The 18,045-nt window shown below is 50.2% G+C and overlaps 1 protein-coding gene across 1 annotated transcript in view; it reads right to left on the bottom strand.

Moving 5' to 3' along the window:
- Window positions 1-9,405: 9,405 nt before the first annotated feature.
- Window positions 9,406-18,045, bottom strand: part of ANKK1 (ankyrin repeat and kinase domain containing 1) — a 17,728-nt gene continuing 9,088 nt past the window's right edge. The window contains exons 2-8 of the mRNA XM_006833832.1: window positions 16,658-16,952; window positions 14,622-14,773; window positions 14,377-14,426; window positions 13,659-13,814; window positions 12,683-12,801; window positions 12,069-12,105; window positions 9,406-10,709 (exon numbers count right to left, since the gene is read on the bottom strand). Of these exons, the coding sequence (XP_006833895.1) occupies window positions 9,406-10,709; window positions 12,069-12,105; window positions 12,683-12,801; window positions 13,659-13,814; window positions 14,377-14,426; window positions 14,622-14,773; window positions 16,658-16,952 (2,113 nt within the window). The remainder of the gene's footprint in view (window positions 10,710-12,068; window positions 12,106-12,682; window positions 12,802-13,658; window positions 13,815-14,376; window positions 14,427-14,621; window positions 14,774-16,657; window positions 16,953-18,045) is intronic.

The following is an 18,045-nucleotide window of genomic DNA, read 5'->3' as shown; positions in this document are numbered from 1 at the left end:
CCTCTTCTCTGCCTGTAGGACAAGCCGCCCTGCTTCAGGCCTTCTGGGGCCTCCACTTGGCACTGCCCTGACAATACAAAATCAGCTTTAAAAAAAAAAAATGAAATGAAAAAGCCATCCTGGCAAAGGAGAAATCATCTTACCACCTGAACACAGCAGTGGTGATGACAAACAGGGTGCTGGCACCCACGGGTGCAGGCTCCAGGGAACTGTCAGGGCATAATTTGCATATGCTAAATACAATATTTTTAGCACCCAAGTTTGGCGCACTTAACTTGCCCTGAACACTTAATTACGGACTTTGATCATCTTCCTGAACCGGAATGTAGTGCTGAGCCCAGGGAGAGGTTCCTGTCCCCAGGAGCACCCTAACTCCAGAAGGTGGGCAAGGATGGGGGCAATAGCCCAGTGACCACCTCCTGGGAAAGATGTCAAACTTGCAAGGACTGCTCAGAACAAATCCAGGGACCTCGTTGCTCACACCCACCCTGTAACCTGCACACTCACACTCAGTTTATGGAAGGTCTTGTCCTGAAGGGGAGCAAGAAAGTTCATCAAATCATTAGTAATATTAGGGGGACATATAGGCTGATAGGGATGGGGAAAGATGACAAAGGGAGGGAGACAGAAGTAGAAGAAAGGAGGAAAGGTAGGGAGAGGAAGCCAGCCCCAGAGCAGGAGGCGCTGACAGAGAAAGGGGAAGAGGGCAGGGCAGGGGCGGGGGGCGGGCTGGGAGAAGTTGCCCACAGCTGTCACGAAGCTCCTTGTCTTCCTGCCAGACAGCGGATTGACAGCTAGAGTGGGCAGGGGGAGGGCTGACTCCACCCCTGCCCCCTCCGTACTTCAGGGGCACATGGGATAGGAGGAGGGGGACCCAGGAACTCTGAGATGGAGGGGGCAGCCCAGGCTTTGGCTCTCATGAAAGAAACCCTTTTGCCTTGGCCTCCAGGTCAGAGAGGAAATTGGAGGCTGGTTGGCTGCAGGCCCTCTGATTTTCTCTCCACTCTGCCTGTCTGGGTATTTCTGTCTTTGTGCCTTCTTTCTCCGTAGGATGCCTTTTAATAAAGATGGTTCATTTGCCTTTACAGCACTTGAAGACCACAGGCCCCCTACTCACCTTAAGGAGTGAGCAGTTCCTTGTGGGGGAGCAAACAGATTTCACTTGACTACTAACTTTAAGGCTGGTACCCAGAGGTCCTACAGAAGAAAAGCCTTTTGATCTGCATTCGAAATGATCACACCCAAGAAGACCCTGAGGAGCAGTCCTACGTCCTAACACAAGGGGTTGCCATGAGTCAGACTGGGTTTGGTTTTGATTCAAGGGGAGAACCTTCGGGTGAGACACAGCTGGGCACTTTACATATGTTATCTCACTTCATCTTCACAAAATTTCTGGGGGAGTGGTGTCCTTTATTCAGGTGACAAATAGAGTCACAGTTAAGAAAGGGTAGAGTCAGGATGTAACTTCAAGTTTCTAGGCCCCAGGCCCTAGAAGGTGAGGACTGGGGTTTCTGGTGGTCAAGGGCAGTGCAAGTGTTCAAGGAATTGAGAAGGCGGCAAGTGGCCCAGCTGATTGAGAAAGTGCATCCTTGTATCCATCCATCCACACATTCTTACCTGCCTCAGAAAATATTTACTGAGCTACTAGTGTGTTGTAGGTCCTTGGCGGTCTGCTGGGAAGGCAGCAGGGACTAATCTCCCCCTTACGGAGTAAATAAGGAACCTTAGTGGCACCGTGGTTAAGCACTCGGCTGCTATCCCAAAGGTTGACAGTTTGAACCCACCAGCTGATCTGTGGGAGAAAAGACCAGGCGATGTGCTCCCATAAACATTAAAGCTTTGACAGCTGTATGGGGCATGTCTACTGTCTTATAGGACACTGAGAGTCAAATCCATTCCAGGACACTCAACAAGAGAACAAGGGTAGACCACATGGGTTGAAGACAATGGCCATGGTCCCTGCCTTAGCGGAGTGCACCATCTAATAGGATGACAGCCACTATCAATGCAAAAGCCCCACCACCACACCAACACTTAGACACTGCTGGCGACACATGATGTGGCAGCCCCGGCATGACTTGGCATAGGATGGTAGAGAATTGGCAAGGATAAGAAAATAGACTGAAGGAAGGACTTCTTGGATGGCTGGGCAGGGACCCCAAAAGAAGCACATGCAGGTCCTGCTTCCCTGGTGGCCTCAGAAGAGAAGCAGTCAGTTGCCTACATCTAGGATCACTGAGGACTGACCTGCCTTGGGAGCATTTCCAATGCCCTCACCTCTCTGTAATCCCTTCCCAAACCATCCCTGTCCCCAGCACCTGCATGGCCTCCTCGATTCACCTGCTAGCCCTGTCCTGTGCCCAACTGATTTATGGACAAAGGCTGTATCTGTGACTTGAGCTACTGTATGTACAGGGGCCACTGAGGGTTATTAGTCTCCTTTGGCTATTCTAACAGGTACCATGAACTGGGTGGCTGAGAAGAATGGAACTTCATTCTTTCACAGCTCTGGTAAGAGTGTGAAGATGTTGGCAGGGTCAAACTTCCTCTTAAAGTTCTAGGGTACAGTCCTCCGTCGCTTCCTTCAGCTTCTCACAGTTGTCGATATTCCTTGACCTGTGACTACACCCTAATTAATTCCATCTTCTAAGATCCTATATCCAAATCAAGTCATATTTTGAAATTCCAGGTGAACATGGATTTTCAGGAATACTGTTCAACCCACTACAATGGGCTTTGCCTGTATGATCTCTCATGTGCTCATAATTCCTATGGGATTTACATGTCACATGATCCCCAATCAGAAGAATGGTAGTTTGGCCAGATGGAAGGGCTGGTGTTTCAACATGTCTATCTCTATCCATCGTATTTTCTGACCGGCCCTGAGTGAAGACAGGGCAATGAGGCAGCTGGGGACCATTAAGGAGTCTATCCTTCAGGTACATGAAATAGTCTGACAGCCAGTTGAGCTGCTCAAGTAAGAAGTAATTGGGTAGTAGGCTATGAAGTCCTGGTGTGGTGCTGTGGGTTAATGCCCTGAACTGCAAAGTCAGTTTGAACCTCCAAGGTTGGTGGTTCAAGCTCACCAGCTGCTCCTTGGAAACCCTATACAGAGTCACTATGAGTTGGAACCAACTTGATGACACTTAACAACAAGGATATGGAGCAGGGATTTCAAGAGGGCCAGAGTCTGGGTTCCTATTACATAAAGGTCCTCTCCTATCAACTAGGATACTTCTGGCTCTTCCACATACAGGCTATGGGAGGGGAGGGACTGAAGACTGGGGAATCCAGGTAAAGCAGGGAGCTGGGGGAGGGAGGAAGACAGCAGTCCATCTCTGGTGTGGGGCATTCCACCTTGATATGATGGGGTCATGGGAGGAGGGGAAAATGGGGTATTTGGCATGAACAGGATTCCCCATGTGGTGCAAGTGGTCAATGTGCTTGTTGAAATGTGCTTGTTGACTGAAAGGTTGGGGGTTCAAGTCCACTCAGAGACACCTTGGAATAAAGGTCTGGTGTTCTTTTGAAAAATAGCCACTGAAAGCCCTATGAAGCACAGTTGTGTTCTGACACACACAGGGTTGCCATAAGGTGGGCTGGGCATGAGGCCAACTGGTAAATGGCAATGTGGAAAGCAGCCTCTCACTCCCTCTCCTGTCCTGCTTCTGCTACTTGGCATGTCCATAGAACAGAGGCCCAAGGATGGCCCAAGAAAGGGGACAGTGAGAGCAACTGGAGCAGAGCCTTGAGGGGTCTGGAGATGCCTTTGACTTAGACTGGAGTCAAAGACAGTTCTAAGTCCATAGGCAATGCCACATGAACACTAGACTTAAGAGGTTCTTCTATCAGCATACGTGTCCATGAGACCTAGAAACATGTGAGAGGCCAGAGAAAGGGACCCTGGATCCCAGGGTCAGTTCAGGGAGAGAGGGTGGTTGGGAAGGGGAAGGAGACACCGTCATTCCTGGGGAAGGGAATGGTGGAAAGAGCTACAGCATCCACATTCTGACCAGATCTAACACAAATCACTCTGCCCTCTGCCCCTCATTCAGGACTCCAGGCTCTATGTTGTGTCCAAGGCAGGAGAAAGAATGAGTGGTCAAGACTAGGGAAATTGCCCTATAGGAGACAAGTCCCATTGTGTAGTTCTCCCCAAAGGAGCAGTTGAGCTGGAAAACTGACGGATGGGGCCTGGCCCTGCCCCAGCTCCCCACAGGCCCACTCAGCAGGTGTATTCATCTCCCTGGCCTGCTCTCAAACCATGCAGAGCTGGAAATAAGCCCATGAGGTGGCCCCAGGCACAATGAAACAAAATGGATGTCTGGCCTTGTACCATGCCCACGGTTACTTGGGGGTCAGACTGTTGTAATCTATAGGGTTTTCACGGGCTGATTTTCAGAAGATCTCCAGGTTTTTCTTCCTAGTTCATCTTAGCCTAGAAGCTCTGCTGAAACTTTTTTCAACATCAGAACATCATAGTGACTCCACTGACAGGTTCATTGGCAGAGAAGGAGAGAATCCCACTAGACCACCCCTGCTCTCAGCCTCAAACCCTGCTCCCTCTGGCGGGTGGAAATGTCTTTACTTTGTTTGCACAGAGCCGAGCCAGCACTGTCTGGTAACTTGACTGCCCTCATCTCTGTGTTTCAGCAGAAGGGCTGACTATGGGGGTTGCTCCCGCCCTACGGATGCCTTGACTTAGTGCCTCAGAAATGGCTTTTCCAAGAGGCCCAATGTCCGAGCACTGAAGGAGTGCCACTCTCCCTCACACAATGGGCTGGTCACGGAAATGGCAACTTGCAAACGTGTCCTCACCAAACCTTTATGGCTTAGGAGAAACTAGGAAATCTCGTTTAATTATTACAGTAACCCAATGAGTTGGTGCAACTTAGAAAGCTTCAGCAACCTAAAGTCAGGCAATTAGTGCTTGCTCCAGTCTGTCTGCCTTCAAAGTCTTTCCACTAAACCAAGCCTCTCTTCTTCCCTCCTGTCTCAGCCCAGCCCAGTTCCCTAGGGTGGCATTTTTTTTTTTACGTTTTTATTGTGTACTGAGTGATAGTTTACATGGGAAGACATCAGTTTAACGCCACAGTTTCATTTCAGTGACTACAATCTCCTCCGTGCATCATCATTCAACAATAATTGCTTCCATTCCCTCTGTGTTTTGCGGGGAGCAGGGGGATGTACACAAAAACATTCAGGAATATATAATCATTTATTAAACAACCAAAGGGCACATTCTGCAAGCCTGCCTCCTGGCCACCACCACTCAGTCCCTCTCTTTCCATGAGTCTGGAGTCCTCAGCTGCTCTGTCTCCATGTCCTCTGCCTCCATCTCTGGTGTCACTTCTTCTCTGGATAGGGTCCCACACTTCACTTGCGCTCTTCTCCCTTGATGATCCTAGGGTCCTCTGCTTCTGGACTTAAGATTACTACGCCCCCATTTTTGTTACAAAACCTCTACCTTTACACTTGTGACAGTTGCAACTAGTCATGATAACTATTACTCACTATTGAATCACAAGAATCCTATCCCCATCTCCTTTCACCAGACCCGCCTAGGGTGGTGATTTTAAATATCCCTAGGAGTCCTGGTGTGGTACTGTGGGTTAATGCACCAGACTGTAAAGCCATTTGAACTGCAAGGTCGGCTGGAGGTTCAAGTTCACCAGCTGCTCTTCGGAAACCCTACAGGGTCGCTATGGGTCAGGATCAACTCGACAGCACTTAAAAACAACAACAGGAAGCCTCTAAGGAGCTCTGGTAGCATAGTGGTTACGAATTGGGCTGCTAATCTCTCTGTCAGCAGTTCAAAACTACCAGCTGTTCCGTGGGAGAAAGATGAGATTTTCTGTTCCCATGAAGATTTACAGCCTAGGAAACCCTGTACAGGGTTGCCATGAGTCGGAACCGACTCCACGGCACATAACAACGACAAGGAAGCCTCTAGAAGGCAGTTCTGTTGGAATGTGACCCAGGGTGGATGCTGTATGGGTCTGTATTTGGTTAACAGTGGCTTCAGATGTGAGCAGAGGACATCAGCAGGCATGTTGGCCAGAGCTGGCCTGAACTAGTTACCTTAGCGATTTCTAGAAGGAACGAGGCAGAGGCAGCAAGGGTCTGAGGATCTTAGCCTAGATCTAGGGATCATCAATGTTGACCTGATTCCCTGGGATCTTTCACCTATTCTTCCCTGGCCTGGACAACAGAAGCAAAGGGATCATGTACCTGTTCTAACAGGAAAAAGGAGACAGTATTCTCCCGCGTGCTTCAGACCTTCCCACTGCTTGATCTGACCTTGTTGTTGTTGTTGTTAAGTGCTGTCAAGTCAGTTCTGACCCATAGCGACCCTGTATAGGGTTTCCAAGGAGCATCTGGTGAGCTTGAACTGCCAACATTAAGTGAGTCCAGCAACCCACAGCGCCACACAGGACTCCACCTTAGCTGGCTCAGAATCTGTAGCCCCACACCCCTTCCCTGCCTCATGTGGGATCAGACTCAGGGTGTACGGAGAAGCAAACAGCCCCATTCCCCCTCCTCTGGTCTCATCCATGTTTAGGTGTTTCCTGGGAAAGACAGACCTCTAAGAGCATTTTTAACTACAATTTGTCTCAAGGAGAGTAGAGAGAGGGGCCTGGCTGCTTGCCAGGAGTAGGGAACCAGGACAGTCTCAGCCAACCAGGAGAGGGAAAGGCCTCTCACCCTTGGCTGCTGGTCTGGGACTGTCTTCACGGTTAGACTAAGGAAGGCCTTAGCGAAGCCATGGGGCGCCCCCTGGTGGTGCTCCTTGGTGCATTGTTAGTAACTCAATGTCATGATCCTATCCTAGAGGTTCTGATTTCATCGCTCTATGACAGTCCCTGGGTAGTACAAAGGTTAATGCGCTGGGCTGCTAACAGAAATACCAGGAGTTCGAGTCCACCCAGAGGTATTGGAAGAAAGGCCTGATGATCTACTTCTGAAATGGCAGTCACAGGGCCTCCCACCCTATGGGGTACAGTTCTATTCTGACACACGAGGTCTCTATGTGTTGGAGTTTACTCCAAGGTAACTGGCTAAGGGCCAAGTATTGGTATTTTTAAAAGAATCCCCATACTCCAACTCACCCACAAGACCCTAAGCCACAAGACCCTAACATGCAGCTGTGATTTGTGACTGCCCAGTGCTGCCCACCAGCTGCATTCCTTCATGTGGCCCAGGATGGCAACATTTCCAACTCTGCTAAAAAGGATCATGAACTCAGCAAGACATGTTTCCTCTGCCTCATCTCTCCTACAGTGCTGCGATAGAGGCTGCTGACTCTCCTGTGCCCAGTTCAGAAGAGCAAGGTGGCAGGAGAGCAATCAGCCTACTGGCTGGGATGGCAGTTGGTCAGAGAAGGTTCTTTTTCTCTGCATTGTAAAGTGTCCTGGAGTTGGGGTCCCCTGTTTTACCCCCAATGCCCAGCCACACTGCCATCCTGCTACGTGGCTGCTTTCCTGCCATCCCTGGTGGAGCCAGAGAGAGGATGAGTCTGGGTAAGATCGGCAGGACACCCAGGAGCAGCCGAGCCAAGGCTCAGGTCATACTGGGATAGTGGGAGTAGTCCCTGGCCTGCCCCAACCTGCCTCATGACCAGCAGGACAGGTCGGAACAGGTGGTGGATGGCCAGGGTGTATTCGCAAGAGATAGCTTTGAGCCATTGTTGAGAAGATCCCCCTGTCAACAACCAGACAAGCTACCCCTTACCACTCCTCACCCCTTCCACTTCCTCTCATCTGCTCCTCCACCTCCTCCTTATATCATACACACACCAGAGACATCATCCAGCCTCACTCATTGGCTCCCTTACTTCCTCCCCAAAGCGAACTCACACACATATTATACCCACACACTGCACCAGATGAATCACAGCTCCAGCTCCCCACACACTCCATATTAATATACGCTTGTTGCTATTAGGTGCCATTGAGTCAGTTCCAATCCATAGCAGTACTATGCATGACAGAATAAAACACAGCCCAGACCTGCACCATCCTCAGGATTGTGGTGGTCTGAGCCCATGGTTGCAGTCACTGTATCAGTCCATGTTATTGATGGTCTTCCTTGTTTTTGATGATCCTCCACTTTACCAAGCATGATGTCCTTTTCTGTGAACTGATCCCTCCTGATGTCCAAAGTATGAGATGAAGTCTCATCATCCTGGCTTCTAAAGAGCATTCTGGCTGTACTTTTTCCAAAACAGATTTGTTTGTGCTTCTGGAAGTCCATTTGTTGTTGTTAAGTACCGTGGAGTAAGGTTCTGACTCATAGTAACTCTGCACAGGGTTTCCGAGGCTGCAAATCTTTGCAGAAGCAGAATGCCTCATCTTTCTCCTGCGGAATGGCTGGTAGTTTCGAACTGCTGACCTTGAGGGTGGCAGCCCAACTCATAACCACTATACTACCAGAGCTCCTTCTGGGAGTCCATAGTATTCTCAATATTCTCCTCCAACACCATCACTCAAATACATCAGTTCTTCTACGGTCTCCCTTGTTCACTGTCCAACTTTCACATGCATATGCAGTTACTGGAAATACCATGGCTTGCACATCTTAATCCTCAAACTGACATGCTTGCTCTTGAACACTAATATACACTAATGACTCTTATATACAACTGGCCTCACAAGGTTATTTCTTCTCTAGAAGGGAGACCAAATCTATAGCTTTTTTGAAACTATGGGGGTTAACTATACTGGTATAACTGGACATATGATGGGGACACGGCCTCCTGGAATTAACATCTCATACAGGCTCACTCAGCCACAGTGGGGCACACTCTTCCTTCATGCCAAGAGACCATATTGGAGACCCATGGGAACCAGTGTCTCCTGAAATGTGTGGTTGGTATGGCAACAGGGGGCTGGCTGGGGTATGAAATCATGAGCAGAAATTTCCTCTGGACTTTCAGCTCCTGCTGCTTGAGCGAAACAAGCGATTCCCCCTCTCCTGCCTCAGCCTGAGGTCATGGGTCAAATCACACAAGCTGCAGGGAACCCTCTGCCTTCACCTCCATGCCCCATTTTGTTGGATTCCCTAGGATCCAAAAGCCTTTGCTAATAACTCAGGGGCAAGTGACAGAAGGTAGCAGGCGTCTTGGACAGGGAGAGAGAATTCATTTAAGGGGTGGAGTTCAAGTTGGGGAGAAGACTGAGGCCAGTTAGAGATGCGCTTGGGAAAGGTTCTGAAGGAAGCTTTAGGCCAGTGTGTCCCCTTCCCTAGTAACAACATTAGTAGTTGTTCCCTCTGCCCACTCCTCCATCATGAGGAGACCATGTCCCTGTTTCCTCTCAAGGTTGAAGAGCCAAGTAGGGAGTTCAGGTGGGGAAGGGACCCTCCCAGAAGCCTAGCTTTGCTTCCTAATATCCCTTCCTTCCAAGTCTATACTTCTGTCTGAGCCCCAGGTTCTGTGGCTCCCAGAATGGGCACTGTGGGCTCTTTGCCCTCTAGAAAGGCAATGATGCCCTGATTTTGGCTCCGGAAGGCCAGCTGCAGGGATGTGCAGCCCATCCCATTCTGGGAGTCCAGTTGGGCGCCGGCCTTGGTCAGCACTTTGAGAATGGCCATGTAGCCTTTGAGGGCAGCCAGATGGGCAGGTGTCCAGCCCACCCTGTTGCGGTCATGGACATCTGCATGATGCTCCAGAAGGTTGATGACGCTCAGGAAGGCTTCTCTTTGGACCGCCAGGTGAAGCGGTGTCCAGCCAGACTGCTCAACGGCATTGGGGTCAGCTCCACACCGCAGCAGGGTCAACACTACCACCTCCTCCCCGTGGCGGGCCGCCAGATGCAGGGGGGTCCAGTTCATGCCTCCATGAGCACCCAAGTCTGCGTGGCTCTCTGCCAGGAGATGGATGATCTCTAGTTGGCCCTTGTAGGCTGCTAGGTACAGGGGTGTCCAGCCCTGCTGGGTGGGCAGCTTAGTGCTGGCCCTGTACCTGAGCAGCATCTTGCAGATGAGGTACTTGCCCCTGGCGGCCGCGGTGTGCAGTGGTCCATAACCACCCTGATCAAGGGAGTCAGGAGCCGCCCCACTCTTCAGCAGGTGTTGGATGGCCCTCACTTTGCCCCGCTCCACAGCCAGGTGCAGTGGCATCCTCAGGTTTCTCTGCTGAGCATCCAACTCAGCCCCTTGGCCCGTCAGTAGCTTAACCAGGCTGACATGGCCAAAGTAGGCAGCCACATGGAGAGGTGTCTTGCCTTCAGCCTCACGCTGATTGGGGTCAGCTTGACGGGAGACCAGGAGCCGGGCCACGTTCCCAAAGTTGTTCTGTGCAGCCAAATGCAGCGGGGTCCACCCCTCATGCTCTTGGGCATCCACACAGGCCCCGTGGTCCAGGAGCAGGCGGGCAGTCCGGTCATCCCCATTCTGGGCTGCAAAGTGTAGCGGGGCCCAGCCGTCCTCATCAGCCAAGTTGGCGTCTGCACCGTGCTCCAGGAGCAAGGCACAGAGGTCAGACTGCTGGTCCTGTGCATCAATGAGGAGGGGTGTATAGCCGCTGGCTGTCTGGCAGTCCAAGTCCACCTCATGGGCCAGCAGCAACCTCACCTGCTCCATTCTACCCTGCGCCACCAGGAAGTGGAGGGGGGTGACCTTGTTCTCATAGATGCGAAGCTCCTCCTCACTGGGGATCAAGCTCTCACCGTCCGACAGCTGCAGCACCCGCTTCAAGTAGTCCCCGGAGTCTGCGGGAGGAGGATGGGAATGAAGAAAGGCCTTTCACCTGCCCAGAGGTCATCTGGGCCATCCCCCTGCATCTTGGAAGGGTTGTTTTTGTTGTTATGTGTGTGGAGTCAGTTCTGACTCATAGAGACCCTGTATAGGGTTTCTGATGAGCAGCAGGTGGGTTTAAAATGCCAGTCTTATGGTTAGCAGTCACATGTCTTCTGCTATTGAAGATCCCCTGCGTGGCAAGAATAATTTGCCCTTGGCTGGTAACCAAAAAAATTGGAAGTTTGAGCCCACACAGGTGCACCATGGGAGAAAAGGTCTGGTGATCTCCTCCTGAAAAGATTACAGCCAAGGAAACCCTATATGGGGTGGTTCTGCTCTGAGAGAAGGGACCCTATAGCACGCAACAGCGACCGCAATAACAGTTACTACTGTTGTACCTTCCCGTTTGGGCACCACTCCATTGTCTCAGGGAACTGAGGCACAAAGAGCAGAGTCAGGAAGCCCGATTTCCAATCCTACCTCTGCCACTTAACATCCTGTGACCTTAGCCAGTTCTCTGCCTCTCTGAGTCTCTAGCCCCTGACCTGTAACACCTCACACTGCCACTGTGAGGACAAGTCATGCAGTAAAAACTTCCATGGGGGATTCCTGGTACAAAGTAGATGAAGGCAGGTTGGGAATGAGTTTATAGCTGGAGTTCTCCAATCTGAGCTCCTCCTGAAGCTATTCAGGACCTGCTTCCTTCAGCTCTAACAGCATTTAAATAAATAAATAAATAAACCACAGTTGCCGTCCAGTCGGGCTGGATCCTTGGGACTCCATGTCTTTCACAGCAGAGCCATGCTCCATCAGGTTTTCAGTGGCTGAAAGTAAAATGGAAAGTAGATTGCCAGAACTTTCTGCTGAGGTGCCTCTAGGTGGACTCAAACTCTCATGATTTCAGTTAACACTTAAGCACGGTAACCATTGGAACCACCTGGGGACTCCACCTAATGGTATTTGAGAATAATAATTAAAAAACAAAACAAAACACTACCCAGTCCCAACCCCAGATATTCTGATTTAATTTGCCTGAGATGGAACCCAATCATCCGTTTTGTGGTGTTGTTGTTTTTTTAAGCCCCCATTGATGCTAGCCTACAGCCAGGACTGAGAACCACGCTCCAGATTTGGACCAGGAAGGGAGGTGTCTGAATGGAGGGCAGAGTCAGGCCCCCCCAGGGGCATGTGCTGTTCTAGAACATGGAGTGGGGCGCCGGGGAGAGGGACCCACTACCCGTGATTTGTGACAGGCCTGGCGGGGATGGGGAAAGAGTCCACGTTTTCCTGCACTATGAACTCTCTGGTTCCATGTGGCACCCTGGGCTTACCACTGTCTGTTAGCTCCTGGCTGATGTCCTCGTTGACCTGCAAAGGGATCAGAAGACAAGGGTGTGGGTTAGTCTGTGCATTCCACCCACTCTCCATGCTGTCCTTCAACCTGTCAGGACCTTATCCCACCCAGTTCTAGGGGACCCTCCTCCTATGGCATCCTTCACCAGCTGGGTCTGGAGGACAACATCTGTTGGAAGGAGGTGGCCAAGGGCTGTGTCTTCCCCTTGGGCCAAACTGAAGGAAGAGTGAACCTGTGCATTCGAGTTGGGAGTACAACACCACGCCATGTCTGGTTCCCGGGATAGAGCGCAGCCAGGAGAGCAGGGTCACGATGTCCAGTGGATTTGAAAGCTTGGGAGTGTGGAGGTCTCCTTTACAGGCTAGGGCTCTGTTTCCTTCCACCCACCTGAGAGACGGCATGGACTTCTCAGGGGCTTGGAACTATGGTCACTGCTCGCCTTTGTCCCCTTCTGGATGGACTTGGTCCTAGACTGGGCTGCCTGGTCTGGTGAGCAGTGTGACCGATTGCAGCCCCACCTGCTCCCTCAGCCAGGCAGCCTCAGAAGGACACATCTGTGTGTCCACAAACAGAGCCCACGGGGGCTCTCACCTTTGGGGGCCGGTGCAGTGATGGCTTGTAGGACACCTTCCTGGCCAGGGCCTCGCTCTCAGGGTCTGTGATGATACTCTGGAGCAGAGACAGCAGCACGTCTGTCTCCATTGTGATGTCTGCTCTGTGAGGGAAGGAGGAAAGGAAGCAGCAGACTGGTCAGCAGTCCCCACGTTCCCTTAAATGCATTCCTGGGCACAACTGCATTCTTGCATGTGCCTTGGCAAGCCATTGACCCTCGCTGGGGACAGGAGGAGGGGCTTTCTAAGATGCTCACATGTGTGTTTTCATGATCTCGGAAGGACTGGAAATTTTATGGTCCAGTGCGTGCATGGTAACCCTTAGACCAAGAGCAGACTGACCCCCTGACTGCAGGTCTTGGTAGAGACTCTGAGTTTTACCTTTGTCAGGCTGTCTGTGTTTCTGGACAGTCCAGCTTGCTGGCATCTAGGTGGGGCATGGGTGGGAGAAGGTAGGAAAGGGCTACTTTACAAGGCAAGAGTGTCCCAGCCAGAAAGCATGAGGGTCTGAGCTGACTTTTCTCTCTCCTCTCACTTTTAACGTAAGTTCTAGAAAATCAGGGGAGGGAGGAAGGAGAAGAAGACAGGAGCCCCCAATATAAACCTGACACTTTTTCCAGCCTCTAACCCTTAGCCTTAAGGACCCATGGCCAACTGGAGACCTCAGAGGCAGAGCCAGAGCTAGATCCCACGTCTCTGGATGTCCAGCAGTGAGGGTTTCCTCCTCTACCAATCTCAGCTGCACACATTTACACACTCTAACCCAGACCCTGTTCTTAGCTGCCCTGGCTCCCAACACCAACCTCCCCACACTGCATTGCTGAATCTGCCTGAAAAATTATTTCTGGGACCCAGGGCAGCAGTCAGACCTCTGTCTGCACAGCTCTCAGAGCGGCCCAAGCAACTCCGTCCCGGCCCCTCACCCCCACCCCCAGCCTCTGAAGCCAGATGAGAACCTGAGAAGCAAGGTCTCTTCTTGGGGTCCTGCTCCCAACAGCGCTTCATTAGGTCCACCATCTGCTGGGCCTCGCACAGCCACTCATCTGACATGGGCTGCAGGGCCGGCCGCATGCCCATGGCCACTTGGACAATGATGGTCATCATATTGAAGCCTGAGGAAGAAGTCCTAACTGTGTGGGTACTGCAAGGCAAGGCCGAGGGGCTGGGTGGGGGTGGGTGGTTGAGGAGCAGTGAATGCAGCACGGAGGGTCTGCATAAATACTTGGTTAACTTAAGCAGTTAAGTTGTGAACAGATGTGAGGTTCAAGTGTGAGGGATCGAGTCTCTCTGGTCCAGGGGCCGCCTTCCAGGCCAAGAGCAGACTGAACCCCTGACTCCAGGTGTTGACTCTGAGTTTCACCTCTGTCAGGCTGTCTGTGTTTCTGGACAGTCCCGCTTGCTGGCATCTAGGTGGGGCAGGGGTGGGAGACAGTAGGAAAGGGCTACTTTACAAGGAAAGAGAGTCCCAGCCAGAAAGTATGAGGGTCTGGGCTGACTTTTCTCTCTCCTCTCACTTTTAATGTAGGTTCTAGAAAATCAGCGGAGGGAGGAGAAGACAGGAGCCCCCCAATACAAACCTGACACTTCTGCCCTCACTAACCCTTAACCCTCCTGCAGTACCCTTTCTAGACCCCACCAAGAGGGCACCCGCCTCTGTCCCAAGACACCTACTACCTGAGTATGGTTTCTTCTGAGTGAGGATCTCCCAGATGACAATCCCGAAGCTGTGGGTGGGGGCAGTGCTCCCTCAGTGTCCTTTCTCAAACATCCATGGGGCACTGGCCAACCAATCCTCCTCCTCCCTTTCCCCTCCTCAGAAGATAGGGATGGGCAAACCCTGAGACCTCTCCCCATCCTTCCCTGCCCATGGGTGTAGAGGCTAAGCAGGGTGGAGACCACAAGTCCGGCTTTCCCCTCACCTGTACACATCATATTTGAGCCCTGGGGCCTTGTTACTCTGCAGAAACATCTCTGGGGGGATGTAGCCGAGGGTGCCTCGCAGAGCCGACCTCTCAATATACTGCATCCGGGTAGACTGTTCCATCCACTTGGACAGGCCAAAGTCTGAAATCTGGGAGGGAGTCAATAATCTTACCTCCAGATGACTACGTTGTTTTCTCACTCCTCCCAACAGCTTCCCTTTGCAGTCTAGTCCTGTGGTTAAGCTCTGAATCCCACAGCCCCATCACTAACCACTATGTGTTTGCAGACAAGTTATTTATCTTCTTAGAGCCTCAGTTGCCTCATATGTGACATGGAAATGATCTGAGCACTGAACTCATAGTGTTATAAAGGATTCAATGAGGCAGCAAACAGCACTGAGAACCCGGGAGAGGTACAGTTATCCAGAGGGGCTATAGATAAAGTTGGCAAAAAAACAACACCTTTGCGGAGCCTTTGCTCATTCCACCTCCATGTACCCTGGAAGACTTACACCGTGTTCTGACTTTGAATCCCTCCCCTTTGCCTCCATCCACAGCAGAAAGATTGACAATCGTGACAACCCTAGGGAGCAGTTCCACTCTGTCCTACAGTCGCTATGAGTCGGAATCGAATTGATGGCAGTGAGCTTTGTTTCTACCCATTGAGTTACTGTTTCACCAATTTACCATTCACTGAGTGATAAGGATCTGGCAGTGGATAAAACCAATGAGAATCCCCAAACTTTCAAAAGCACTTCTTTAATAAATTGGTGTATTGTCATTTTCTAAATAATTGCACTATTTATTGTTGTTGTTGTGTGCTGTTGATGTGTTTCAACTCCTATAGGACAGAGTACAACTGCCCAATAGGCTCTTCAGGTCTTTTTTTGTTTCCTCCCAAGGAGTCACTGGTGGACTTGAACCAATGACCTTTTGGTTAACAGTCCAGCACTTAACTATTGTACCACCAAGGCTCTTTCACTATTGATCACGTATTTACAAAAACATGGGATCAGCCATATGAAGAAAGAGATGTACAGTAAGAGTATACAGTGGAGTCTCCCTCAGGAAGTGACCTTTAAGCCCAGAGCCGAAAGCTGTGTAGGCCTCATTAGAGACTATGGCTTTCACCTTCGTCAGGTGTCCTTTGCTAGGTAAAGAGAGCAGAATGGAAGAAGGGTATTCCAGGCAGCGGGAACAAAATGTGCAAAGGGCCCAGAGCAGAAACAAGTGTTGCAAATTCTAGGAACTGAAGAAATTCTGAGGGATTATTTTACTTATAAACCCACTGTTGAGTTGACTCTCATGAGTGTCAAGCCCATGAGAGTCAGAGTCACCAAGAGTTTTCAGAAATAGATCTCCAGGTGTTTCTTCCAAAGGAAGCCTGGAGTCGCTGTCCAGTGTGCTGCTAACTATTTGCAGTGGTAGAATTCTTGCCCTTCGTTGGGAGACCTGAGCTCAATTCCTAGACAGTGCACCTCAGGGGGTAACTCTCACTCACCTATTAGTGCAAGCTTTCATGTTTCTATGATACTGAGTTAAGTTTAAGTAGAGCTTCCAAACGAAGCGAGACTAGCAAAAAAGGTCCAGTGATCTACTTCCAAAAATCAGCCAGTGAAAACGATGGATCACAATGACCCAATCTGCAAAACCACCAGAGGACTGGCACAAGACCAGGCAGCATTTGTCCTATGTTAATAGGGTCGCCATGACTCAACAACAGCAATGACGATGACAACATCTCACTTATGTGTAGATTCACTTGGGAGGGATAGGGATTTTTCTACCCACGTTAGAAACTGAAAACTGAAACCCAAAGAGTGGTACCTCAGGCATACTGATACCCACCATTCTGTACCGGCTTTTGCTGCCCACCCATCTCTGTTTTAGATGTGAACCTTGCCTTCCATATTTGTCCATGAAGGGAATTCCTTAAAACTCTTGACAGGCCCAATAGACAGACAGGCTGATAACCTGCCCTCCAGAAGGAGACTCTGGAGTGAAAAGGGGCAGAGGGGCTGATAGGGCCTTACCTTGACATTCATGTTACTGTCCAGAAGGATGTTGCCTGGCTTGAGGTCCAGATGCAGCAGAGGTGGCTTAATGCTGTGAAGGAAATTCATGGCCAGGCTTGTCTCGTAGACAATGCGGAACTTGAGCTGCCAGCAGAGGCTGTGGGTAGGTAGCATTTTCTCCAGGGAACCATTGGCCATGAACTCCATCACGATACCCAAGGGCTGTTTGCACACTCCATAGATGGACACAATATGCTGAAATTTGATCTTCTCCATTTTGGCTGCTTCTTCAATAAGACAATTCACCTCAGAACTATGGAGAGGAAAGAGCAAGAGATGAAAGCGGGAAACCCATTCATTACGAGAGCAACCAGCAGAACACACAACCAGGCATGTTGCCAAGCGATGGGGACCCAGAGAACAACAATAGCTTTTCAAGGTAGTGGAGGTGGAAAGAGGGATGGCATGATGCCCAGCAGGCAGAACAGGTCCAGAAAGGACAAGACAGGAAATGAAGGCATTCACAGGTTTCAAGCAAGTCTATTTTGCAAATGTGGCCTGAGAGAGCACTGATCACAGCTCACCATTCATTCCAGTGATGTATTTATGTCTCCCCTCTTAGATGGTGAGTTTCTTAAGGGTCAATATTACGTCTTGTGCTTCTGTCTTAAAATAACATTTATTGCTGCTTTGATTATGTCAGTAATACATATAGCTCATGGAGTCCTTGTGTGGCACTGAGGATTAATGCGCTGGACTGCAAGGTCATTTGAGTCACAAGGCCGGTGGTTCAAGCTCACCAGTTGCTCCTTGAAAACCCTATACAGGGTAGATATGAGTCAGAGCTGACTCAACAGCACTTAACAACAATAACAACATACACCTCATACAAAATCTAGGGAACACAGAAAATTATAAAGAAGAAACTTAAATCACCACTATTCTAACTTTCCAGAGCTGGCCTCCATTAATTTTTTTTCCCCCCCTGAACCCTCAGATTTTTTTATTTTTATTTTTTAATGTTTTATTGTAAATTATGTGATAGTTTACATGGAGAACATTAGCTTTACATTCATCCTATTGTATATCGTTTCATTGCCATGTTACATTCCCCTCTATGCAAAGGGTATACCCTGCAAACCTGCCCCCAGGTCGTCAGCACACAGCCCCTCTCCCTCTCTGGGTCTAAAGTTCCCAGCCACTCCATTTCTCTATGTCATAGTCTCTGCCTATATCTCTGGCATCACTGCTTCTCTGGGTAGGGTCCCGCTCTCCGCTCTTCTCCCTTGATGGTCCCAGGGACCTCTGTTCCTAGACTGCAAAGTCAATCACTCCCCTCCTTTTGCTACAAAACGTCTACCTCACAGTCAGTCCTGATAACAATTATTCACTATTGTATCACAAGA

Source organism: Chrysochloris asiatica, unplaced genomic scaffold (assembly GCF_000296735.1).
Source record: "Chrysochloris asiatica unplaced genomic scaffold, ChrAsi1.0 scaffold00008, whole genome shotgun sequence".
Taxonomy (NCBI): Eukaryota; Metazoa; Chordata; class Mammalia; order Afrosoricida; family Chrysochloridae; genus Chrysochloris; species Chrysochloris asiatica.
This window is presented reverse-complemented; position numbering and strand designations above follow the sequence as displayed.